Raw genomic sequence first — 28000 nt, 5'->3', positions numbered from 1 at the left:
TTGTACCATCCGGGAATAGTACACTGTTTGCATATTCCATTGGCCCGACCCTAAATGAACGATTTACGAAAGAGAACTTTTAGGGTGACATTGTTCTTGTACCCTGTCTGTAAACTGTCCTGCCATTCAACAACACGCAGTCCATTCATTACTTAACAGGAGATACAATTCGATGTCACCGCCTTTCATACGAATCAGAATATTTTTCCGAAAAAAACAGTGGCCATCACAATATGGCGGATGTCCTGGAAGTGCGCTCGGGTGGTCAACGGGCTGGAGAATTTTGCGCGACTTGTTGAAGAGCACGATTGACCTGACCAATTGAAAGTTGTAAATCACACGACTTCACGTGAAAAAAAGGTGGAATCGGAAAGCTTCAGCTGTTGCCACCGATACAGAAGTGTTGAAATAGTGAGTCAGATAACTTAAACGATTTAATGTGTCTTCCATATTCTGATAAAAGTGGTTGGAGTAGAATGTGAATACAAGTTTCGCACTCTTAATATTTTGTAAATACCATTAGGAGAACAAATTGCTTACTCTATGCCAGATTTAGTTTTGTACAGTGAAGTTAAAGCTATACGCAATCAATACAGAATGGATAAATTTGCTGTTTAGTTCTAAATATGAACCAATTCTTTACGAAGTGCTAATTACGAAAAAGTGTGTTGAACTGCTTGTATAACCTCAAAAGGATTACCTCATTTTCAGTTCAGCAAGTTCTTATGTTTCAAATTATAAGAAAAATGCAGTTCTACGTAGCAACAGTATTCATATTTTTATCAGGTATGTACTGGGCTATTGTTCGATTTTAAATTCAGTTGGCAATCACTTTGTCTTATGAAAATTGCTTTGATAAAATGTTGAACTAAAATCTTTAGATAGAAATACTGATCAAAGGATACTTCAAGTTATATAAATTAACTGTTAAAGAAATTATTGAGCTTAGAATGAAGAAGGCATTTTCTTAAGGATTAAACAAAATCACATATTATTAAAATCCTTATTGAAGGAAAATATAAGAAATAAATTGAATTTGGCTCAAAATGAAGGAACATATATAAAAGTTGAAGTATAAATTAAAAGAAAGAATAGTTAATCTGTGCGATAAATACCGCGTTTATTTTTCAATGTAAATATGCTGGTAAGTTGTAGATTCGATTACTTCAATTGAATGTTAAGAGTCACGACTCCGTAATTTATTTTTTGGTATAGAAAATAGAATTTAGTGACTTAAAGAATTTAAATAAATTATTTTTGTTTCGCGTTAAGATTATTATTAAGTTTTTCTTAAAGGCTATGATAGAGTAAATAATGCCGCCCAGCTTTTTTAGTTATTATAATCCAATAAAAGTTATAATCTTAAGTGATCAAATGTTAAGAAAACTTAACAAATCAATAAAAAAATTTGCTGGATACATGTTTTTTTTTACCAAAATGATTTACGAGTATCTAATAAATCAGTTTTTTTTTCTTGCAACGTTTTAAATATACTTTTAATGATCCAATAAAATTTTTCCATCAGCCATGTTCTTCATTGCGAATGAAAAGTTGAAACTCAACATATCAAAAGTAAGAAACATTTTCATGCTATTCATCTTGACTCGGGCTCTGCACTTGTGTTTTTAAACTATAAAGCTCAGAAATATTGGAAGTCTAGAGATCTAATGGCGTTATAGCCAATCTTCTGAGTATTTGTAATAAATAAAATAAGTAAAGTAAGAAAATGTGTACAGGCAAACAAAAAAAAATAATAAAAAAATTACTAAAAAAATAAAAATCTTCGGATTATAGTAATTTTTCTTGGAATTACTATATGTATACATTTGAAATATTCTTCATTTCACCTTATTTAGAACAGCAATAAACACGCTGATAATGAATATGAATAATTCTTAAGAATAATTCGGAAGAAGTACTATATATTACGTTTTAGTTTACAAGAAGAATAAAGTTTACTTGGTCATGAATTAAATTTTAACGAAACGAAACGCATATGTTGAAGATCTTTTGAGTCATATTGAATGAATGTAATGCTTATTTTTAATCATCTTATTAAAACATCTTTCTTAATTATCTTATTATATGTTTCTTAGGATTCTTAAAAATGTATAGATGGTAAAACTTTTCAACGAATTTTAACTTTCGTAGCAATCCAGTCGCATACACGTTTTTCGCAAGACTCAACGAGGATTCATTGGTGTTGCAGTATTTTAATGCAGCTAAAGTTCTCCGGATCTTTTAGCATTACGTTCATCATAATTATTGCTGAATTGTCATTCCAAAATTTTAACAACAGCTTTCATTTATTATTTGAAGGATTCAGATTTAATATTTGATTTTATTATTTATTATTATTTGAAGGTTAGGATTGTAAGCTTTCAGAATATTAAGCTTAATTCAGTATTTAGGAGAAAAATTCTTCTTGATCTTTTTAGAGGCCAAGTGCTTTCCATGAGTTGAAAAGTAGAAATAACCTCGAACACTTATCAGTTGAAAACATTGTCCTGGAATATATCGAATAGCAGCAAATGTTTAATTTGATCTGTTTATTTTTAAGGAATATTTAGTGTGGTAAAAGGATATATAAATTAAAAGGAAGACCAATGCATTGACAATGGATAGCAGGTAAAACGGAAACGTGTCAATGCATTATTTTCTTCCTTTCATATGCATTTTGTTCGCTAACAGAAAAAAAAATCAACTATCACCTAGGCGCTCATTGAAGGTAATCCTATAAATGCTGGATTTTGCTATTACCAAGTGGAGTTTTTGATTTCTGTCCTTTAGCCGTGACCTTAACAAGCGTTATTCAAGAACTGATAGGTTGATATGCTCTTTAGAACAGAGTAGTCTCGTGGTCAGACTGCCTTCTGGAGTATTTTCTGGAACAATGAATGGAGTTTTGCAGGATTATATTCTAAAGAGACTGTAAATATCATTGGATTCTTCAAATTACTTGATAATCTCAAAAACTGGTTAATCTGATTTCGGTGAATCTTCAGTTTTTGCATATAAATTGAGTGTTTGCATTTGAATGGAATAGGTTGGGAATTTTGTATTGATGATTCCAATGTATTTCGAAGGAGTATTTCTACTTTTAATGAATGATCGTTTTTTAAATCCATTCTATAGGATGCATATTTTTTATAAATAATCGTTAGCCCACATATTATAGGATGAATTTTTTAAAAATCATTTTTTTTCCATATCATTATACCTTAGAAAAGGCGCCGTTTTATATGAAATATAATGGGGGAGATTAATACTTTTAAAATGAACATCTTCGCTCTCTCATGAAAATTCATGAAAAGTAACGAAAATCGGCTTTTAAAATTTTTCTTTGCCTAGACATTAATTGTTAAGTAATAGTAGTTATTATTTCTTTCTTTATTTTTTCTTTCTTTCTTTCTTTATTGTTTTTATTACAGCTTTAAAATCCTTGGAAAGGACTGCAACTTTTTTTTTTTGACCTGGAAAGGAATGCAACTTTTTTTTTGTTTGTTTTTGGGGACATATTGCAAAATTGAGCTTCAAACCTACAAAATTATTTGTTAGCAGAGAATGAGTGACAAGCTGATACAAATTGAAATTAAGAGAGCTTTAAGATAACTAAACTACTAAAGGGATTTTTATTTAAATTCTAAGAGGATTTAATTTTTTATAAGGCATTTCACTCTTTTTCTCATCAGGTCATACTAGCTGGGTTTAGTTTAGTCTAGTTAAATTAACGTCACGTTTTAAAGCAACACAAGGGCTATTTTGGGATGGACCTAATAATTTTGAACCACTGTCAGATGAGGAAGATGACACCTAAGCTGGCACTCCCCTCTTCAAGCTTCCACGCCACGCCAGCGGGGGGACGTTTCGCCCAACGGATTTAACATGCACCGGACAAGCTTACATGGCGTCTCTTCGGTGGAATAGGATCCCGAACCTGAAACCTTCTGGTTTCGAAATCCAGATCTTACCACCAGGTCGCCGCGGACCCTTTACTAGCTGGAACATTATAGTATGATGTTGGAACCTTCGGAACAAATACGTAATGGAGTTCCTGCCCCTCCTGCACACTTCCAACTTCTAGATAATTTATTTATAGTTTTTTAGGTACAATTTTCAGATGAAGAAAAAATTATTTATTACTCTTAAGGAGTCGGCACTTAATAGATATTGCTATAATAAGCACTGAGAGAGGAATTTTAAATTTTTTAATATTATTGAAGGAAGTGGATTTTCGGCACTTTTTATGGCTTTTAGAGCCCGAAACCAGAACGAAAGTTAACAATCAATTTTTAAAATTTTTCCTTGTTATATTTCTCGACTGGCAGCTTTTCGGTGGGATAACGGTGTGTGTGGGGGGGGGGGAACTTTTTTGTTTTGTTTTTCCTTCTACATATGTATATACCTAGTTGTTGTTTTTCCCCTGTTATCCTAGAATAAATATTTGTCAAGCGTCGTCTTGATGAACTTAAACTAACACTATTCTACTAATAACTGTTTTCCAGGCTGAAATTGTGATAGTCTGCGCAGTTCATTTCTAGTTATTTCTTATTCGTGTATATTAAAGATAATAATTCTTTTATTATGTTCTTGATTGGTACAACTAATATTATAATATGACTTGAATTTGTTTTTCAAAATTTCAAAATTTTTATCGTCTCGAGATGAGTTTGTTTTATGAATTTTGCTTCAATGCCTTCATTACACAATGATTTATAAATGTTACTTTAATATAATTTATTTTGCAATAAATACTGAATAATGCTGTAGAAATAAAATATAGGCTTTCATATGTAATGCTTAATTATTTTTGTCTAAAATAATAATTAGATGATAAGGAATCTATCTACATTTGTCTTCCAACATGCCGAAAGGAGTTTCTTTCCTTCTTCCTTTTTTTTTTTTTTTTTTTCGAAAAATACCATCTGAATAACTATTTCAATGTTTGTTTATAAATTTCATTTAAGTAAGCTATATCATTCGTAGATTAATTTATATAGTTTATTAAAGCGTTTTCGAATGTAAGAAAATTTAATTTTCTTTGTTCTTAGAAGTTAGTGGTTTTGCCATCAATTCAGAGCATGGGTGGGGGGAAATGAAAACAACAGGAAGAATAAAAACATATTTTAAGGGTCAAATCAAGTTACATGAGTAATGTTATTTATTCCCGACAGTGCATTAAATTCTTTAGTCAATATTTTCGTTTGATTAAATTTTTGATAAAGGATATTATTTTGTTAGATTTCAGCAGTTTATTTTGGTCTTTACAGAAATGAACCATTGTTACTTGCATATATTATGAAAAAAAATTGAAAACATTAATTTCAAACCATTAAAAAATAATAAAAATCTCTCTTGTTATCGGACAAAAAAAAATGGCCTTCAAAGCAGTATTTTTGTAATTTTAGTTGCATATTAGGACACTGTTGAGTGATTTTAGAAATTTAATTACTCGGTATTTCAAATTACCTGAATAATTATTGTTAAAAGATAATTTTTCAGTATCTCTTATCATTGCATTAATGATTGCATTGCATAACTGCATTGCATTAAATAATTCTTATCATTGCATTGATTTCTCATTTTTTCTGAGATAAAAAGGTTTCCTGTAAAATGTTTACTCATGCAATACAAAATACAATAATGTGGACGCTGGATTTTCAACGATGGATCGTTAGAATGCTTAATGTAAATACACATCCTAAAAATCGAATGTGTAATGAAAGCAGTTTTTTTTTTACTTAGCTTCTATAATTATTATAAATCTACCTTTGTTTTTCCCCAGCCCTTGTAATGGCAGTCGAAAGCAGAGAAGCTTGCGAGAAGAAACTGCACAACTGTACTGGGATGATGCAGCCCGTACTGAACGAAGTCCGCTACATGTTCCCGATCACTCAACTCGAGATAGAAGGAATGTGCAAGTAAGTCACAAATCAGAGGAGTACCGGAGTTGTGGCAGTGTACTACTCAATTGCACTTGCGATTACTCCATTCATTTTGCTCATATATGTTAGCAGCTTTTGGCGACCAGCTGATTTGGCCAAAATATTGCCGTATTTAATTTCATTTAAGTCATGCGTAATTTGTTTATGATTTTTTCGACACACTATTTTTAAATTTAAAATGTGGTAGACATAAAGCCATGTTATTTAAATAACCTTATACCGGTTCTATTTGTTGGGCGATTTTGATTAGTTTATATCTAATGGAGGCATGGCATCACAGTGCCATTAAACATGTAACTGAGCGGTAATTTGCTTTCTAACTGCATGTTGTCTTTCGCGGTATTCAAACATCCACAATATTAAGTAAGTTTCACAGCAACTTAATTTATATCATTCAAAAAATAAATTTTCTAAATAGTAAAACGGATAAAAATATGTTCGGAAGATATCACAGAATAAACGAAAAATCTCAGTTAGTTTTTTATTGATTAAAAAAAAAAAACCTCACTGAAGGGCACATTTTTTCCCTTACGTAATTATTTATAAACCTAGTTCCGAGTACTGAGTTCTAGTTGAATCGTCAGTCCTATATTGCACCTACAGATACAGAAACAGTCTCGTTTATCATAAATAAAGAAAACCATATGCATTTCAAACATTAACAAAAGAACGGAACATAAAGTACAAAATGGAAATACAAGTTTGATATGAATGCATTACAAGGGCATTTTGGGTTTTTAATAACAGATGACACCATCATATTGTCGCATAAATGAAATTAGCGTAGATAAACCTTGTGTTAACTGAAGTCGAAGACAACACTCGCTCATCTCAACTCGAGTCTTTATTCAAGGAACTAAACCTTGCATCGGTTTTTAATCGACAAGACAAAATGACTCGAATGTTCCAGATTTAGAGAGATACAGAAATCACAAGAGCATTCTAGAACAAACGAGAAATAAAAAAAAGTAAATCAATAACAGAACAATTTTTAGGCAACTTACCTGCAGTCATATAAATGTGCGAACGGTTGCTTTTAGTTCGTAACATCCTACCACTGAACCATTCAGACCGCTCCAAGTTAGAACAAGTTTCGTTACAATACTTAAAAATATAGATTGGTACATTGAATTAAAGTATTGCATTTAATTTTATTAAGGAATAACAGCTCCATTTTTTTGGAACAACCGATTTCTGTTTTTGCTCATAGGTGTCCGATAATCTGAATAAGCCAAAACATTCCATTCGGATTATTATTTAAAGCACTTGTGCAAAATCATTCAACTGATATTTTAAGCACACTCTTACTTTAGAAACTCACTCTCTTCACAAAAGCTATTGCGCCGTATTTCCACAGTCACAGAAGGCCCTTCAAGTTCTTTTACAAAACAGAAAAAAGAAAGAAAATCATACCAAATTTCTTTTCAATTATTGAATAATTATCAAAGGGCAGAAATAAAGGTTCAGTTCATTTTTTTGAATGCAAAAATAAACTTTTACTTTTCATTAAAAAGGGAAAAGCATAGTGTATAGCTTAAGCTACTGGAATAAGAGACATTTTAATTAATTTAATTTAATTCGATTTAAGTTCTATTTTCTTTCCATACTAATTTCGGCCTACATCACGAGGACAACCCTCCACTTAACTTCCCACTCTTCAAATTTAAAAACCACAACGATGTGAGGACTTTTGAGTCCCAATGACAGGGTTCAGGTCCACATGCTCGGAACCTGATTCATGCTTCCAATCTCATCCAGACTTTCACATGTGAACAGCAAAATGAAGTTTCGAATCCGCAATCTTCTGAACTCGAAATCGAAAACTTTGTTACAAACTCCACACATTTTTTATTAGAATATCATCCGTCTTTTGTAATAAATTTATTTTTGAATAAATGTATAGAAATTTCTTCCTTGTGAAACTTCCTTTCTTAATTTTTTATTATAATATAGCTTAAATTTCGGTAAAAAATGACAATTTTTTACTTTTTACTGCACTAATAAAAGTATGTATTAAATCTATCCATTTTTCCTAGTTTCTGCTCTTTAATCCTTTATTTATTTCAAAATTCTTAATTATAAATATTATGAAATTTAAAAATTGATTACTAGATGTCGCTATGTGTGAGAAAGAAATAATCTAATTCAATTTATACAGCAAGTGATGATTAAGAGTTTAAAATTATAAACATATTACATTGTTATTTGGAACAAATATTTTTGCATGCTTTATCAGAAAAGAACGATGCTTTATTTAGGTGTATTGCTTGCATATGAAAGATAAAAAAGTGTCTTTCGTTCATGCAGCTTTGAATATTAATACAATATGTCGATTTTGGAAAAGAACAAATTTTTAAAAAGGGATCACGAGAAGGTCCTTTTTCGACATATAAGGCTTTTAGGATTTCGGAAAATTGTAAAATATTGGAATTGCATAAAAAAAACAAAAACATTTCGTTATTTGTTTAGACCGTGCTCATGTTCTTCGTACCTGAAAAAAAAAAATGGTTTGATAGATTTAGGGATGATGATTTTACTCTGGAAGATTTACTAAAACTGGGACAGCCTTTGGATGTTGATGACGGTATTGTGGGTGCTTTAATAGAAGAAAACCCTAGAATGACACCTACGAAAATTGCAATGAAACTGAGCATTGATAATTTCACAGAATTTCACCACTTAAAAAAGTATGGATAATTTTCCAAATTTGGTACTTGAGTACAGCATTCATCCATTTCCCACCCTGGTCGCTTGAACAGCTTTTTTTACATTGTGTTGTAGATGAATGAGAATGTTGTAGAAAGAGATGAGAAGTCTATTTGATGTAATGATGTTCAGTGCTCGGGAAAACCAGGTAAGATCGAAGAGCACGTCGCAAGGGCGGGACTGCTTTTTTTCAAAACTGCTGACACTATCGGAATTATTCATTCAAAATAGCCTGTGTTGTGAAACGATCACGTCGCACAAGAACTGTAAACAACTTACTACAATCGATGCAGCCATTTGGAAAAAGCGTCTCGTTCTGGCAAACGGATAAGCTGTCATCTTTCTCCACGACCTTACCAAACCCCTGTTGCACATCGAACCCTGAGAAAATAGAGCAATTAAATAAGAAATTCTTCAAAATCAACTATAATCTGATTTAAAATTCGAAAAAAATATACAAAAACATTTCACGACTTTTTTTAAAAAAAGAAAGCCAAGATCATATTTAAAAAAAAATAATAGGCTTGACAAATGGGATGCCATCTGGAATCTGCTATACAGAATAATAGAGATTATATTTTCAAGTAATAAAATGTGTTGTTTCATTTTTGTTTGAAGATTATCAATAGATAAGGAACGATTACAAAATAATATATTTCTAGTATATCAGGAGATAGGTAAAAAAATCGACAGCAGAATTCCATATTTATAAATATGAAATATTTCATGTTACATAAAAGCTTTTAGAAAAATATCTCTTCGGACTCATGGATAATTTTGAGAAAATAATAAAAAAAAAAAAAAAAAAAAAATACAAATGTTTTTTCCCTATAACTTTTGGTATGTTTTCTTATTATAGTGTATTGATTCTTGTGGGATAGAGAAGTTAAAAGAAAACTCGTTTGGACCTCTTGCCTTATTTTTATTCGATTCAAAATTTCGTACATTATAATGTCAGTGTGACATACCAAAATTTCATTTTTTTAAGATGATTAGAAATTATTATTTTAAATATATGAAATACAGATGAACAATTTTGGCACAAAGACGGCAAGTATATTTCATTCGCTCAAGGTATTTCGTTTGAGGTTTATCGTATTCATGAACAGTCATCATTTAAATAAATGAAATATTTTTTTCAACCCATCTGAGGAATGTCCAAAACGAGGAAACATAAAAATTTCTAAGTCGAATTTTTTGACGATTATAATCATTTTTTTGTCTATATTTCTTGTACAAGAAAGTGAAAGTTTGAGTGCCTATACTTCATTGAAAGAACTAGATTGACCATTGAATGATTGCAATTATAATATAATTTTTGGATTCTAAGCTATGACTCTCGAATTTTCCCCCTGCCAGTGTTAGCCAATGGCAGTCTATTTCAGTGATTCACTTTGATAATAACTCATCCGCAGGGTGAACATCCAAAAGAAGAGGGCGTGCCTAATTGGCGTCATTTTTTTCACTTTCACCCTCAAACAAGTGATTTGGCAGTGATGTCGACGCGCCCTCGAACAACGAAAAACAAACAACAAGACCCATTCACTGAAAGACAAGAGGATGCTCGTTGCGCGATCCCACTTCCGATTTCCCAACCACTTCAGCCCTGGGTCCCCCTTGTCTGGATGCGGACACGCTAATTGACTCGGCTCGCATCCTTCCCAATGATAAAAATAAAAATTGTTTCATTTTCCGCTTGTTTGTGTTTTTACTCTCGTTTCATAGTTTGAAAAAAATGCGATACATCACTTTCAACAGCCATTGAAAAATAGCGGCAATGCAGCATGAAAGAAAGTGGTTTCGATTTTAGACTGTGATATTGTCTTCGAATGCCTAATGTGGTAAGTAGTGTGTTATTTCTAGTGGGAAGAGGATAGATATGATGACATTGACTTCAAATAAAGACAATTTCGTTCCCAGAGGTGTAAAGACCAGCGGACAAGGAAAGGTATTAGGCACCCGTTTTAAGCCGCGTTCTGACGACCTGTGACCTTACGGATTTGATCATAAATCCACAAACTAACCCATTGTTGGGCCACTCTCGCCTGTGGGCGTTGGTTAGGAGCTTCCCGCAATTTGTCGGTAAAATGAACAGACATCAAAGAACCTCGGAAAACCACAGGAGAAGGGAAAAGGGGAAAATGTGCCAGACTGAAGGCGGGCACAGGTTGTCGGAACGTGGCTTTAGGAAGCACCAATACATGAATGCGCATATGCATAGGCGACATTTTTAAACCCAAAACACCAGTCGGAGTCCCCAAAACTTACCCGCATACTCTCTAATAAAGGTGTTATACCACAGAGTGTTTTGCATGGCATTGGCGTGCAATAATTACGAAATATTAAGCCTTTAACATTTTTATTGAAAACTTTGTGTAATCTTAGTGAGAATTTTGGCGATTCATCACTGACATGAGGTTAGAAATATCCAAAAATCAAAGCTGCATGTTAGATGCATTTCCTCCCAACCTATTGAAACCAACACAGAACCCCCAAAATCACACACCAAATCTACTTTTAAGTCATTGCGCTTTTTAATTATAAGGTTTATATGTTTCTGAAAATACAGATCGACAGAACCCGAAATCGGTTCAAAATTGGATCCACACTATAGTTCATTCTAAGTACCGAATGTTATCTATCCCACTCTCTGTTTTGTAGTGATTGTGTCAACGAATATTCACACATTTACCCTTATGACAGAGCATGCGAAAAAGTTCTATGGAGACCACCCTGAATGGTTTAAGTTTAGAGCTCGAATATCCCAAACTATTTCATTCAGAAGTATCACTCGTCTAAGTTATCAAAATATGGAGCTCGCATGAACCGGATGAAATGAATATGGATTTCTGATAAGTCTCAAGAAATAGAAAAAATTTCGGAACTCGGACTTTCATTTTAAAATTCCATTCTTGCAACATTCTTCTTTGCATGCATTTTCTGGTTTTCTCTCTCCATTTAGTTTTCTTCAAAAGGAAGCAATGCTTTTTCTAGTGTACTTAATCTATAGCAATTTTTTCCTAGAAATGGCGCAACACTCCCCACCTTATTATTCAATACGCAGTCATGTTTTTACTTTCTCGTACACGAAATATAGAAAAAGTAATAGAATCGTCAAACATTTCGGACTTTGGATTTTGACCCATTTTCTTGTTTTAGACTTCCCTCAGTTCAAAAAAACTCATTTGAAAATGTCTGTCTGTGACAAAGAGAACTCAAAAATGCTTTGAACTATACTGATGAAATTTGGTATAGGCTCTTATTTTGAGCAAATTCCGTCCAGAGGAAGTCTGTCTGTCTGTCTATGCATAGAAGTTAGCCTTATAACTACAAAACGAGGAGAGCTATATAAATAAAATTCGGTGCACAGATTTAACATCTATAACGTAGATATTTATTAAAATCTGAGCCAGATCCAACAAGGGGTTAGCAGTCTACCTGTCGAAATTTTCAGAAACATGTAAACGCAATGATTTAAACGTATCAAGCTTTATATGAGATTTTATGACTATGAATACCATTTTCTGCCTAATTTTTCTTTCAATCAGTTCGGAAGAATGTGTCTAAATCGCAAATACGAGTTTCGGATGCTGTTAAAACACCAAGGATTTATTGCTAAAAAAAGTTGCCAAGGATCAAGTAATAGATTAATAAAAATGCTAAACTCACGCCATAGGTTAATATTTCGTAACTGTCGTAGACCTACACCATGCAAGACGTTCTCTGCGTTAACACCTTCATTAGAGAGTGTTGAGGAGACCTCTTCCGCTGGTTAAATATTGAAACTTGGTTTAGTTTACTTATATTAACTTCCCATTTTGGAGGATATTTTGGGATGGACCTTGTCATGTTGAATCGTGTGTCATATGAGGAGAACGACACTTGCCCTTCTCTAAACTTCCACACCACACCAGTTTGAGTATATTTGGTTCTAACGAATCTAAAATACACCAGAACATCAAGAACGGCGATACTTCGATGGAATCAGGTGACGAACTTGAAACCCTCCTTAGCCGAGGATTGTTTTAGATTCGACAGCGCTGGTAAGGTCTTTTCAATTCTTCTATATCTTCTATTTCAATTCAAAGCTATATCCATCGTGGTCTTTCAAAAATGGAAGTCAACGCTCCTTCCCCGATCCTTAAGGTAACAAGAGAGCCTCGGTGGCCTAGTAGTTAGGTCTCGACTTCAAAATCGGAGGGTTTCAGATTCGAGGCCTGATTCCACCGAAGAACCGTCATATAAGTGGGTCTGGTGCACGTTAAATCCATCGGGGCCAAACGTCCTCCCGCTGGTATAGTGTGGTGTGGAGGTTTGGAGAGGGGGATGATAGATCAGGTGTCTTCCTCGTCATCTGACCGTTATTCAAAATGACGAGGTCCGTCCCAAAATAGCCCGAATGTTATTGCTTTAAAATGGAACGTTAATATAACTAAAGTAAAAACTAAACCCATAAGGTAACAATCCTTCACCCAGTTCACTTTTGTAGGGTTTGGAGTTACATCATGGACTGCGTTCGCAAGTACGTCACGGACTGCTCTTCGGAGGAACAGAGGACGAAGTTCAACGAAGCAGTGAGCAACTCCATCGATTCGGTCCACGCCATCTGCAGCTCAGAGAGATACAGAAGAGGTAAGCATGAAACTGAGGTTGTAAACTAACCAAATGGGCAGTGCACGGATAATTTGCTTCTTAAAACTAGTTTCCTTTAGCAGCCAAATTGTTGCTAAAGGAAACTAGTTTAGAACAATGAGAATGTCTAATCTCATTTAAATCTATGGTTCCCACAGAAAAATATTTTTAAATTGAGACAGGCATTAAGTTGTGTTATTATAATATAATCATACCCCTGTTCTATTTATTAGGTACATGCTCCTTCCTAATAGAATCATGGCATTATAGTGCCATTAAAGACGTAATTGAATGGGTAATTTGTTTTCAAATTGGATATGATTTTTGTTAAATTTGAAGTCCCAAGAATATTTATCTTTCTTTCTTATTTCTCACTCAAAACTGCGCAGATATTTAACAGAATCTTTCTTCTTTCGCTGTCAGCAATGGAAGAAAGGGGTCGATTAAATATTTGATAAAACGATAAAAACAGTCAGCAAATTAAAAAAAAAAACATGTAGAAAAACTAATTAAAAAATCATAATTCAGAAAGAAATTGCACAGCAATTAAATTTATATCATACAAAAGATAGTCGTATCCATTTTACGCTATATCCAATTTTAATACGGTGTAAAAATCTTTTCGTTAATTACCGTAGGGAACCGCCAAAGTCTTTATTTTTAGTTAATTAAGAATAAAATTATTAAAAATTTGAAAAATCGCCCGGAGGTGAATAATTCCATATTGCAATGTTGATAGTTTTAAGTACCCCCAAAGAGATCACTCACACCATTTCTGTACATAACAGAGAAGCAAGAACCAACTACTATTCCGGATTTCCCATACTTAAGATGCTTCCCAGAGGGATGTAGCTTTAGATAGAACGGTTGGTCTGTAGAATTTCCCCCTCCCATATATACATTCTCCTTCATTATTAACAGAAATAAAGATAATGACCAAATTTACTGTATTTCAGTTCAGCGTGCTAATAATATTAGGAGGCAGATGAGAAATGCTCATACAAAAACTCAGGCATGGGCACAGTCTCAACAATATAAGCCGTTCAATCATTATACTATTGTAACTAAAAAAAAATTACATACAGCCCTTAAATTAAGGATGGAGGAAATAGATAGCATACATTTTAAAACATGAATTTTGGTAGTAGAATAGGAAGGTGTTTTCATTTGGCACTAATTCAGTTTTCACTAATGGCTAATCTTGGTTATTCCTTAATAATAAATCCAGATATCACAGGGACGGTACTAAAATAGGATAAAGGAAAATATGATACAGGGAGATTTAAATCTCTCTCTCTCTCTCTCTCTCTATATATATATATATATATATATATATATATTACTATATTAGCCGGTCAGGCAAGTACAAACAAGTCATTTTTATAACTACATGAGGTAATGGATGAGATAGCGGCCACTACGAGGGTTCTTTTGTAGTGGAATGAGTAAAGGAAAAAAGATGCATCAAATAAAATGTATAACAAAGATTTGTTGGAATGCAATTTTATAAAACAGTTGCAACAATACGGTTGCATGAATGTCAATAATACAATCCTGCTCAGAATGGGAGATAAAATGGTTAGTGGGAAGCTTATCATGAGCATATTTTTGAAACATAAAAAGGAAATATCTATAATAGAATAGACCAGTGCCGTCGGACGGATTTTAACAATATCCTCACCTACTTTTCTTTGCAACATCATTGAATTCACAAATCCCATCTTATATTTTAATGCCAAATAACTCAGAAAATAGTTTTTTTTAATTCTTTAAAGCGGCTGATTTATCTATGTGCGAATAAAGCTAAGCATGAATAAAATTAGCTATGGGATTGAAAAATTCCCATTTCATTTATATTTTTAATAACGTATTGTAGCAAAGATCAATAAACTGAGTCTGTAATTTTTATTATTTTCTATTTATTTTGATTCATTACATTCTTTTCTCACATTCCAGTTAGAATTATAGCTAATATTTTTTTCGATGTTTTTCATTTTGTATTTGACTTGCTTTTTTTATTGTTAGCAGATCCCTGTTTGTTTCAATTCGTTTTCGTGATTAGTTTTGATTTAAGCATTCCTGAATTTTTTTAGTTCATAGAATTCTGGATCTTTATTTGTTTACTGTTAATATTACTATACATTTACAATTAAAGTACACTACAAATTATAATTTTTTTTTATTTCTTAAACATTTTGTCAATGTGTATGATAATTTTACTGCAACTTTCATTCGTTGATCTGTGACAATCCTATCCAATATTGTAGAGAGTATTGTCCATTTAGATGAATTCACCTTCTAGTTCAAAAGGCTTTCCATCCAGGTTATCAATCCTTTAATCGCATTTTTCTATTACTAGGAATTTATATTCCATTAAATATCTGTCGTACATTTAATCTAGCGTATCTTTTTTTTCTTTTCTTCACTTTATTTATAAAGAAAAAAGAACTCCTGCAGCCGTCGCCCTGCATATTAGCGACCCCATGTTCTGTTTGTATTATAAAAATATTTTTTTTATGCACCCGACTTACTATTTCAATTAGTTTTAAAATTTCTGAAACATCCTGCATATACATAGAAACGAAAGCGAAGGAAAGGCATTGCAAAAAGGAAATTTTAAATGAAGAGTGAATTATGAACGAAAAGATAGGTTATTTTTAGGTAAAGAATATTTTCAGTAAAACATAAATGTTTTTTATAATGTCATTTAGAAAATTAATAACTTTCGTGAAGAACTCATAAAAAAATGTAAAAGTAGTATATTTCATGAAATTTATCATGTAAAAAAAATGAAAACAGCTAGAATATTGACTTTAGAACAATGTAAAAAAAAGAAAGATATCAGTATCTATGATGAAATCACTTTCAATTTCGGCAAGCAAACGATTTTTTTTCGATAGAAAATATACGAAAAAAAATCACAACAAATAAATACAAATTAATAACGAATCTCTTGAGTATGCAATGTAAACATTTACTTTTAGTAGGAAACATTTTCTGATAATAAATGTAAAATTACTTAACAACATTTAAAGTAGAATTTCCCTTGCTAACCTTCTCAAAATAAAAGAAGTTTTCCTGCAATTACCTATGTTATGGGCAGCGTTTTCTCATCTAATTTTTACCTTCGAGATCTCGTATTCATTCATGCATATAAGAAGTAGATATGTGTCACCATTTGTCCTTGAAATAAAAAAAACGTGTTTGTAATCATTTTGCTACGTTTGTTCTATTTTAATGGCACTGCCGGAAAATGAAGAATACAAAAATTGCAGTCAGAGGAAAATCGATTGTTTATGTCTCTACAGACATATATTTCACCTCACAATTATTCGTCGTCAAACTGTCCACTCTGAAACGCAATTAGTTGACCTTTTTTGATCGGTCAACTAATTAATGGAAGAGAAAGAAAAAAGCAACCATTTATTGTATAAAGAAATATGTTTTGCAATTGTTACTCGATTTCATGTTCTAGTGTTCATTATCTTAGTATATACCAATAAAATAAGTGTTTAATTTAACTGTTTCAGACACAACTTTATGCACTTTATAAGATGCTTCAAAAAAACGAAGCTTAAGTCCTACAAAATCATTAAGATTTTTAAAGTTCAAATATATAAATGCGTATGTTTCATATAAAGTATCAATTTAACCCCTATATAACATATTGAGACATATTTGTATGGTTCACATTTTTAACATTTAAAAAACAATTTGCCTAATTATTAACACTGTGTAATTAGAATTGACTATTTTAATTATCAAATAATAAAATAATTTATATTTATTTTTATAGTAATTTGTTTTGTAATATTTTTATGTGCTCTTTGATTATTAAAAACTTATATTAAAATGTAGGGATCAAATTGATAAATAAAAATTTTAAATATAAATTCAATTTAGTTGCATTGGAATACTTTACCCATATTCCTTACGTTTTTTTTTTAAACATAACTCAATCTATCTATTATCGGAGAGTTAAGGTAATCTTTTTACCCCCATTATTTTGAATTCTGTCAAAATTTTATTAGCATATTAAAAGTTTGTGCAATCTCTGTGCTCACAGAAATATAAATATTTGGTGAATAATAAGGAACCTTCGGTCATGAAACCAGGATTTGGTGCCTGACCAACGCATCCTTGTTTTATTTGGAAATCTTTATTACCAGTTACTTTTAAAAGTAAAACTTTCATAAAGTATTATAGGCTATTTCCCTGGAAATGAATAATTGCAATCTATATATTTAAAATAAGTGGTAAAACCAAAGAACCAGTATCCTAACTCCACTGACTTGTCAGATTGCACCAGTTTTTATTTATATGGCAACTCAAGATCTCAACATCAGTCGTCATTTGTCATCATTAGTCGACTGCTTGTTCCACTTTCCTGTTTGAGAGAAATCCCAAAAACACTGTTTCAATGTAGATTCTCTAAGAAGAATCTACATTGATCTCCTTAGAGATCTCCTTTTAGAATCTATATTGATTTCACGAAATAAAATTTTGGAAGATCCTGGTTACAACGACACTGGTTTCACCAATTTTATTTATCAATTCATTTCACTACTTTGCAAGCATTGCTTAGCAATCAGAATTTTCTATGTTTATGGTACTCTCTTTCACTGCGTTAAGGCATCGTCCATCAAAATTGGATAATTCGGTCAAATTAATACTATGAACATAGTGATGAACAACTGGTTGCCGAAGGCAGCACAAACACACACATAATTAAGTATTTAATTGATATTGTGAAATTAGAAGTCCCATGATAACTACTTTTCCTTTGCGGTTTTCATTAATCAAAGAATAAAAAAATGTAAACTGGTTAAAAGAAATTTTATTTTATCATGTCATTTCATTTATCTCCATCGATTGCAACTCGTCGTTTCAGAAGTATAGATACAGTAATAATATTTAATGATGAAACAGCATATTCAAAATTGTAACTTGCTTTTTGTATAATACTTTTTTACCAATCCTCAATATATATGCCATATTAGTATTTTATATTAATTTATATATTTATAATAAATATTATTCATATTTTATATAAAAATTTTGACTTTATAGTAAATAATTAACAAATTTAACTATTTTTTTATTGCAGACTATCTAGAGTACGCATCTTGTTTCAGACAAGTATCCATGGAAAGCTGCGGTCATCATTTTAAGAAAATGGTGGACAGTGCATACAATCCACATTCTTTAGAGATACATATATGTTGGTAGGTTGCTTTACATTGTGTTTCGGCAACAACGGTTTAAATATTATTCATATAAGATTCCCTTTCAAATTAAATCTTCTAAATGCTCATTCATTTTGCTCTTCTAAATGAAACTGACATAGGGTTTTAATATTTTTGAATCATTATAACATCCACTTAAAATAATATGAAAATGACGTAAAAAATTAATCTAAGGAGACGATACTATTAAACTTTGCTTATTTTTAATTCTATCACTATGCCTTCACAAAACTAGATTCATTGAACGGCTTTCACACTATTTTCGTAAGTTTCATCAAACTGTCAAATTTAAATTTCTTTATTTTCCTTTTAATGCAGCGCTTACAGGCAGTACGAAAAGTGCGTGTCCGATCCTATTCAGAGGCTGTGTGGCCCCCAGGCCCTGCACATCCTAGATGACTCGATGTCTTCCTTGAAATCCAGATGTGAAGCCGTCTCGAAGTCGTAAGTATTGCCGAGAGAGACATGGGAAATATTTATCATGTGCACAGAAATGTGAAATTTTTAAAAATTAAATAAGTAACTATCTTGTCGTGCTTCAACATTAAAGTGGCACTGCATGAATGGATCCTCCTGAATAACAACACGGATGGCATACCCTACCAACAACTCATCCCCCCCCCCAACAATGCTGGATGTCCTGCCATTGAAAATACATTCAACACAACTACACTATAAACATTGTATTCCCCAGTATAAGAAGAAGGCATTTTCCTATTCTGTGATTTCTATTTCTAATACCTCTATACCCCATGCCCCCAATGGGCAACAACTGAGCAATAATGTATTAGTATACTACTAAATATGGGAACCATGCATATAAATCGAATTGACTGTGTATTTGCACAATAAAGACTGGAAACTACTTATTGCAATGACAAATTTTAAAAAAGAGAGATTTTAATTTTGCTGTCAGCAATGTTCGTACATTTGCTGGTCTTGAAGCATTTCAAATAAAATTTATTAAAAAAACCATCCTTAATCAATTGCCTCGAATAAATACCATTTTTTCTAATTCTACCAATTGTTCTAATTTATTCAATCCAAATGAATTAATATTATAAAAAAATCAACTTATAAGAATCAGTCATTTTATTAAATGTTAGTCAGCAATATTTCAGACAATGGATTTCATTCCTTTGCTTTTGTCGTTTCTTCCTACTTCACTTCAAAGGAACTTAACAGTTACAAAATTCATTCAACTGACCAGGAGTGAATAATGAAAGAGGGAATCATTTATTTTGTTATAAAAACTTTGATGGGTCTCGCAGTCACAAGATTCTTTTTATTCCTAAGGTATTTTAGTGATAAATTTATTTGGTGTTCTCATTTAATTTACAAAGGCCGTTTATTCAAAATTATTTAAATTAAAATGACGCATAGTTTAAATTTTAGAAAATCATTCTCAAAGCATTCTTAATTATCTTTTGTAAGTTTTATAGTTCATTGTTTCATAATTCTAGAAAAAGTATGATGCTTTATAAATTAAAAAAATGCCCACTTATGTAACTAACTTTTATATTGTGTTTTTAAAAAACTGATCTTTTGCTCTACTTTGCTTAGTTTTTTTTTTTTTTTTAATCTACGATTTACTTAAACATGTTATCTTGAGTTTGGTTAAGTTTTATTAACGTCCCGTACTTGTTCCAATCCAATACTTGTCTTTAAGCCATGCTCTGCCTTAAGCCAATAAGCCAGTGGAACTATTCCAGATTCACTAAATAGTTGTTATTGGACTCCTATCAATTCTGTTTGGTATTGCCAATTCTCCAGGCATGTGGAATATCAAACATGAATAAAAGGTTACAAAAGTGTAAAGAAAAATATTTTAATATTTAACCTCTGTGTTGCTTATGGTTAGGATCTCTGTTCCTACCAGCTATTTATTTATATCATAAAAAATCTCATCATTATTGATTCATTGTGTGCGAGAGAAAGTGAGGAGATATATATTTACATATTGCACAATTTGCAAATGATCTGTCAGAAAAATGCCTAAGAATTTCAGCAAACAAATTTATGGAAATTACGAAGTGAAAGTAGGTGACCATATTGAAAAGTCGAGTTTTTTTTCCTCCCGAAAATATGCTTTAAAAAAAAAATTAGAGTTTGAATAGTTTTTTTTTAATATCTAAATGTTTGAACAGTTAATTTATTAATTTTGTTTCTAACTCCGTTTGTGGCAAATAGGACTCATTTTTATGTTTGCATTTATATACATTTTAATGCTATTTTACTTCTTTAACTGCTATTTTCTGAAAATCTAATCTTTTGTAGAATATTTTTATAAAAAAATTCCTCAGAAATTAAAAACTAATGTATTTTTTTTGTTCAAATTTGGCATAATATTTGCAATTCTTGTAGTAGAGAAAATGTAATGTATTTATTTAGAAATATTCAATAGTTATTTTAATATTTCAGAATGAAAAAATTAAAAATTTCATTTCATTTATCTGTCTAATTTAAATATTTAGGGAGGGATATAAATGCAGCTTATTTTTTTAGTTCAGGAATTAGGTAACATATTTTTTAAACCACCTGCAAAATTCTTAGCAAATTATTTGATAATATTTACTGTTTTATACCTTTTTTCCCAATTTTTTTAAAAACACTTTTGTTATTTAACTGGTATATTTTGGTTTCTTAGATGTTTTCTTCAATCTTTTTTAAGGGGCAGGTGGACTCTATTAGACATTTTTGAGAATTGTTATGACATTTTTATGCATATGTATTAAGATATAAATGCGTTAAATTTATTTCTAAATTTTTTTAAAATAAAGTATTATTTTTTAAAAATTAAAAGATATACATTTTTAAAATTTTAAAATATTCCAGGCCACTCATCTTTTCATTTTTTCTATTATTTTTTTATTACCCAATATAAATTTATTTGAAATAAAACTTTGTATAATTTTATAATTCCAATTAAATGCTAATTTTTTAGAAATTTTTTTGTTTACACTTATTGAATTTTCATAGGAATTTTATGTTTTTTAAAACTAAAACTGAATTGATTTTTAATTAGCTAAAAACAAAACTCGAAATATAAAATGCATACTCTGTTTTCTTTTAATGTTTAACCGAAATCTTTATTATCAATTCTATCCAATTTCTTCAAAAATTAAGACACTTGGAACATTTCAAAGATATTTAAATCAATAAGATGATTACAATATCATTTTAAGTAATTAAAACGTGCTTTTTTTCTCTAGGCCTTTGAAATATTTATTTTAATGAACAATACATGTTATAAAATTAATTTATTTGAATATAAACATATATTTTGGTGAGGAAACGATGAAAATAAGATTTAATGTTTATGTCCATTTTTTGCTCAGTTCAAAGTCCACAGTCTCCTTAAGTAAAAATTCATCCAGACCCTGCCTTAAGATTCAATTTTCAACTCTTCTTTCTACAGATTAAAACCCGCAGACAAAATATGCCCAGCAGAAACGGCGGCTCAGGAGACCCAAGAATACCAGCAGCCTAGGCCAGCACTGCGACACGTGGAGCAGACGTACAGCCCTCCTTCCACCTCTGGATACGTTCTGAACACTCGGCCCATCCCATATACCACGCCGGCCTGGACGCCTAGGACAGTCATTTATCCTTTACCGGTGACGCGTCACAGTAGCCGGATTTCCAGGAGTGACGGCTGGACAGCGAGCGGATCTCTTCATCGTATTTTTGCACTCGCCATAATTGTGTTCATTTTATAACTGCATGAATGACAGGAAATGGGAACAAACTTTGAAATCCTGAAGTCGTTCGAGATGATTAATGAACTGATTAGCTGTTAGTGGAGTGTTTAAAAATATAAAATTTGAAAATCAAGGTATCACATTTTGAAAATTATATAAGAAAAAAAGTTACAGAAAATGGTCACTAAGAATTACAAACTTTAAATATATTCCTTCCTTCCTTCATCTTCATCAATAATTCTCCAAGGATAACACGTTATAGATGTGACAATGACAATTTGTAGTTATTTATCAAATTAAAATCATGTGATTTAAGCTATAAAAAAAGATTTCAAAGGCATAAAAAAATGGATTAAAATCATTTTTTGTTTTTCTTTTTACCATAGTAGAACAATGAAATAACCTAACGTTTTGGGGTACAAGACGGAAAAAAGTAAACTTAAGATTCTAAAATCTGCGAAAAATGGAAATCTAGATTCTATAGATAAAATGTGAGGGTCTCAAGACGCGGCTTTCTTTAAATTATGAATCGTATGTATTGCTTATTGTAAATTATACATTAACTCTTCCTTGAAACAGGCGGACTGAGAATGTCAAATATTTGGTAAGAATTTCAGTATTAGCTAGTATATTTCGTTTACAAAATGACGAAAAATCCAGAAGTGAGTTCGTCTATCAGAACCGTAAAATGTGTGCATGGTTGACATACAAGACAGGAAAAGAAAAGGATTCCCAAGACGATGAAACCATGCTAATTATGCTTCCATTACCATTTCCTCGCGAGTGAACTGGGGACAGCTTGCTATATTTACATTTCTCTACAAAACCGTTCTCACGATTCAATAAGGCGCTGTATCCGAAGATCAGAAAACAGCTTGTTCTAAATTCTGTGTACTAACTGTATGATTATAAAAATGGTTAAGTCTACTCCATTCATAATACTATATTGTCTCGTTCTAGGAAGCACGGATCTTAGACATTTGTTTGTACTCATTTAAGAGAGTCTATTAGACATGACTCACTCCGAGTTGGACTATTAAAGAGACAAAGTAGGCAATTTTTTAGACTTCAAGATTTTGCTTTTTTTGTGTGTGTGTGTTAATTTTGAAGTACAGTTTTGTACTTTCATTTAATTACAAAGACCATAGAATCGAACTTATTCAAATTAAAATCAAGTATTGTTTAAATTAATTATGGGATATTACTATAGCAACATTCCTAATTAATTATCATTTGCAAGGTTTATTAAATGCTATTTCTTAATTCTAAAAAAATAAGGTGCTTTATACTTAAAAAAAAAAAAAAATCTGATTCTGTTATTAAATACCGTTTGGATTGTCGTAACATTTAATATTTTTTTTCATTATCTTGTTTAAAATTATTTTTAATTTGCTGTTGAGTATGTTTTCCTAGCGCAATATTTTAGAAAGTGATCTACAATGAAGCGCTTTGGTATTTCATTTTGTCAATGTTTACTTCTTAGAAGATTGAATTAAAACCGATAAAAATATTTAGTTTTGAAAAATTTTTTTAATTTCCTATGGGGATTTGCATCATCTAAAGGCCCATAGAAGGCTATATCCGGCCCTGTTCTAAAACATATTTTTCTCTTCCTTGATTGCAGACTATGCAATGATAGTTGAACGGATCTTAAACTGAAGGAAGACTCGTTTTCTTGAATGAACCATTTTAAGTGCTTCATTGATTCGGATTTTTTGAGAAGACTTAAAAGAATTAGATATCTATACAGCTGATTCATCCCATATCACGGATTGTGAAATTTCTTAAAACACTTTTTACATTTATTTTCTAAAATTATGGAAGAAACTTAAAAAGAGACAATACGCCTAAGATGATGCAACTGAACTACCGCCGACATTTTTATATTGGTGCGCGTGTCTGTGCATTAAGGTATATCATCCATTTGGAAATTATAAGTTTTAATTGAAAAACTTGTCAGTATTGTCACATATTTACCAAAAATTTTTAGTCAAAATGAAAAATATGTAGGTCTTCCAGAACAGGTCTAAAAGTTTGATTTTTTTTTTTTTTTTTTTGCTCAAAAATATTGGTTTTCGATAAAAAAAAAAGCATTAAGAAAAAGACTGTAATGTTAACTAACAATAAAAAAATTATTTTTGTCTTATGTAAAATTTAAGTATACAGAATTAGAAGAAAAGTTATCGATTTTTCACAAAATAAACGTTTACTATTGGCGGTTCCGTTTGCTTCTAGTCTATTTTTTTACTAATAGATTTCTTGATCATAAAAATTACTTCAATATTGAAATGGGTTTACTAGACCCGTCTTCATTTTTGTTAAATGAAATTAAGCTTATTTTTAAAATAAGAGAAAAGAAATTAAATAAAAGTTTAAACTAAAATAATTTTACTATACAAAGATTAGAAATAATATTTAATGTTCAAAAATTCTGAGAGAAAAAAAAAAGTGTTTTTTTCATATTAATTCCTAGGTTGTTGTAGTTGCATTTGCGAAATGATGTCTAGTTTGAAATTACGGAAAGTAATTTTCCTTCCCGGAAAAACAAAGGATTCCTTAATCAATGATGACATCAAATTATCCTTCAAAAAGTAACATTTATCTCTTTCGAAAAGATATGAATTCTGAGATGCCAAAAGATAACGAATCAAAATACACTTTTCCCATGTAATTTAAATTAGAACTTCGACGCCCCACTTCATAAATCAATAAAGCAGCACAGTTTTTTTTTTTTTTTTAAGTTTTATTTTAGAGTTCTTGGCATAACTACAGCTTCAGTCCGTCAAATAATCTCAAGTTTGAATTGATCAAAACAATTTCGAAAGAAATATTTTTCCAAATACAAAGGATTGGAAACATTTTCAGTGCATATCTAGTTTAAAAATAAACATTAAAATTATTTTTTCCTATTTAATTCTAAATAGTCCTAATTTTTTTTCTCCAAATAGAAAGTAATTTTAACAATTAACATGAATTTAACTCATAGTCTCAAAATTATATTATATTATATATATATATATATATATATATACCAAAAAAATATTTCTGTAATATATATATATATTTAAATTCAAGTAGTTTGCACATGAATGAAGTATTTTTTATCTTAAGAATTTAAGATATTTTTCTTTCTTCTGCAATTTATAATTATCATACAAATCGTTCCACTTGAAGCTAAATAATCCGACCCATATTACTAATTAAACGCAAAATTAAAGATCTATGAACATAAGATAGCAATCTTTGGATGAATTTACCTATGATAATTTGAAACCCACATTCAACTGATATACAATTTACTTAAAATTTTTTATTAAATTATATAAAATACTAAATTTTTAGAAGAAATATTTCATGAAAATAAATGTGAAAGGGTTTTGGATTTAATTTTAAGCTCAAAAGATATCTTTCAGGTAACTTTAAAATATGAATAAAAAATTGAATGAGATTTGCAATACTGACTTTTAATTTTTGTGTAATGTTACAGGGAACATTTTTATTAAAACTCCTACAAAGTTCTTTAAATGTGAAACGAATTTTTGATTTTAAATAATTTACCTAATGGCAGTTCGAAGGACTTATTACCATTCTCTATATTCCAAATATTTTCCATAAATAAAGAACTTGGAATAAACTTTTATTGTTAATATGCACAAATGTATTCAACATGTTAATGGTAAGAAATAAATTAAATAATAATTAAAAAAAACGATGGTAAATGATTTAAAGTTTGGTTTATGGAAATGTTCGATGATTTAAAGATCAACTATGTTAAGGAGCATCTAAAGAATTATTAGGAATTGGTGATGCTTGGAGAATATCAAGTTGCATGTTTTCACTTTTACAAAAATTAATTCTTCACTAAAACTTTTAAAGGATATTCGATAAAATTGCTTTATATCAATGTCATGTGAAATCTAACATGATAATTCAATATGGGTCAATAACTTATTCTGCAATTCATTTGCTGTAAAGTTCTTTTTTTTAAAGGGGAGGGGCAGATAATATAATGAAATGAAACTAAAGCAGAATTTACGACAGACATAGTAGTAAGAGGTAAAAGAATCAATTTGCCAATAACAACACACACCTTATTGAACTCACTGTCCCCTATAAATTCCAGTTTCTATTAATAAATATTTTTGGTAAATTATTAAAAAAAAAAAAAAAATGACGCCAAGTAAAAATTTTTACTCTCTAAAATGTTTGAAAATTTACCTTCACAGTAACAACAACGAATTGGAGAAATAAAGCAACAGTCGAGGAACGTTTTATTTGTACATTGCTTCTGAAACAACAAAAGTGAGCAACGGAATGTAATAAAAGCAGGAAGACACAACATTCAATCTAAGTGTAGAGTTATTTAGAGATAAAAATTTCTTTAACTTGTCACTACTACACAAAACGCTTGGTTTCATACATGGTAAAAGATACACTCTCTTTACTTTAAATACATCAAATTCTTTAGAGTCCACAGCAACCGGAAATGTCTCTATAGTTTTGGAAAGCTACAGTAACTCTTGAGGTAAAAGAGGAACAAGTGAAAAATATGGAAGAGGGAAAAAATAACTATGTCTACCTAGTCAGGAAATTTATTTAAAAGAAATTGAATCATCACCTGAAATACTCTCAGTGCATTACAAAAATCAACATTTAAAATAAATATCTGTAACTCAAAAATACATCATAATTACAATTTTAAGAGCACACTTGTACCAACACATTATCAAACCCAACTTTACAACAACCATCAATAAATTTTTAAAGCAATTCAACACTAAAATTAAAAAAAAAAAAAAAAAATCCCTTTTGAATTTTATACACAAGTTTTCAAATACAACATGGATACAAATGTTGGTAATTACATTTGTAATAATTATAGTTAAATGAAAACTGTTAATGAGATTTTTTAAAAATGTCTCAAAAGATTAAACAATAAAACAAGAACACATTATATGTTTAAGAATTTTTAAAAAAGAAGAAGAAGGGGGGGGGGAAAGCAAGATTTTTATGGATAATGAACATTGAGATGCATATCAGGAACAATTCTTTTGAGAGGATAAGACACTAATTATTGCTATCATGCTGAGATGGTAAACTACAGAAGTTTTTCAGAAAATTTACTAGTTGATATAGTTATATGTTAAAAAAAAATCAGAGACAATATGGATTCAACAGGTCTTATTTAATAAAATATATTTTTCATGGATTAAATAAATTTTTAAAAGTAAATGTTTTTTTTTTTTTTTTTGAAGTTCTGTTAATGATGAATGATTTAAATGCTAGGCATATATATTCATATATTCTTATTCAAGATCACCTTTTTAAGCACCACACTAAACTGTACATATATGTATCTGAAATCTGAATAACAATTAAGAGTTGGTGGAATTTTAATACATAACTATTAAATTATATATATATTTTTTGTAGATATATTATGAATACACACAAAAACGGAATACAGAGGAAAGGGACCTATTACTCTAAATTTCATGTTTTGTTTCTCAAAAATAATATTAATATAACTGATAATTAAAAAATTGTTTTAAAATAAATGCAAATATAATTACAATTAATATATAACAACAGTTTAATTCAAAGCATTATTCCAAAATACAAAAAAAAATTAATATATTTTTAACATTTTATCAAACAAATAAAAACAAAATAATAATAATAATAATAAAAAAAAACTGAAAGATGAAATTAATCAAGTAAGCTACATATATATTTAGATATTAAAGTAACACAAGAATTGAAAATAAAA

At 30.4% G+C, this 28000-nt stretch overlaps 1 protein-coding gene across 2 annotated transcripts; it reads left to right on the top strand.

Annotated features, from left to right (window-relative positions):
- Window positions 1-275: 275 nt before the first annotated feature.
- Window positions 276-23356, top strand: LOC129963638 (uncharacterized). 2 transcript variants are annotated; one of them, XM_056078124.1, is made up of 6 exons: window positions 276-786; window positions 5786-5921; window positions 13141-13283; window positions 18391-18508; window positions 18848-18973; window positions 21948-23356. In XM_056078124.1, exons 1-6 carry the CDS (start codon window positions 726-728, stop codon window positions 22246-22248), a joined length of 885 nt encoding a protein of 294 aa, XP_055934099.1. In that variant the 5' UTR covers window positions 276-725; the 3' UTR covers window positions 22249-23356. The 2 variants fall into 2 exon arrangements, with proteins under 2 accessions (XP_055934099.1, XP_055934100.1); XM_056078125.1 differs by lacking the exons at window positions 276-786; window positions 5786-5921 and adding an exon at window positions 10396-10492.
- Window positions 23357-28000: the final 4644 nt, after the last annotated feature.

This window comes from Argiope bruennichi, chromosome 3, assembly GCF_947563725.1.
Source record: "Argiope bruennichi chromosome 3, qqArgBrue1.1, whole genome shotgun sequence".
NCBI classification, from domain to species: Eukaryota; Metazoa; Arthropoda; class Arachnida; order Araneae; family Araneidae; genus Argiope; species Argiope bruennichi.
This window is presented reverse-complemented; position numbering and strand designations above follow the sequence as displayed.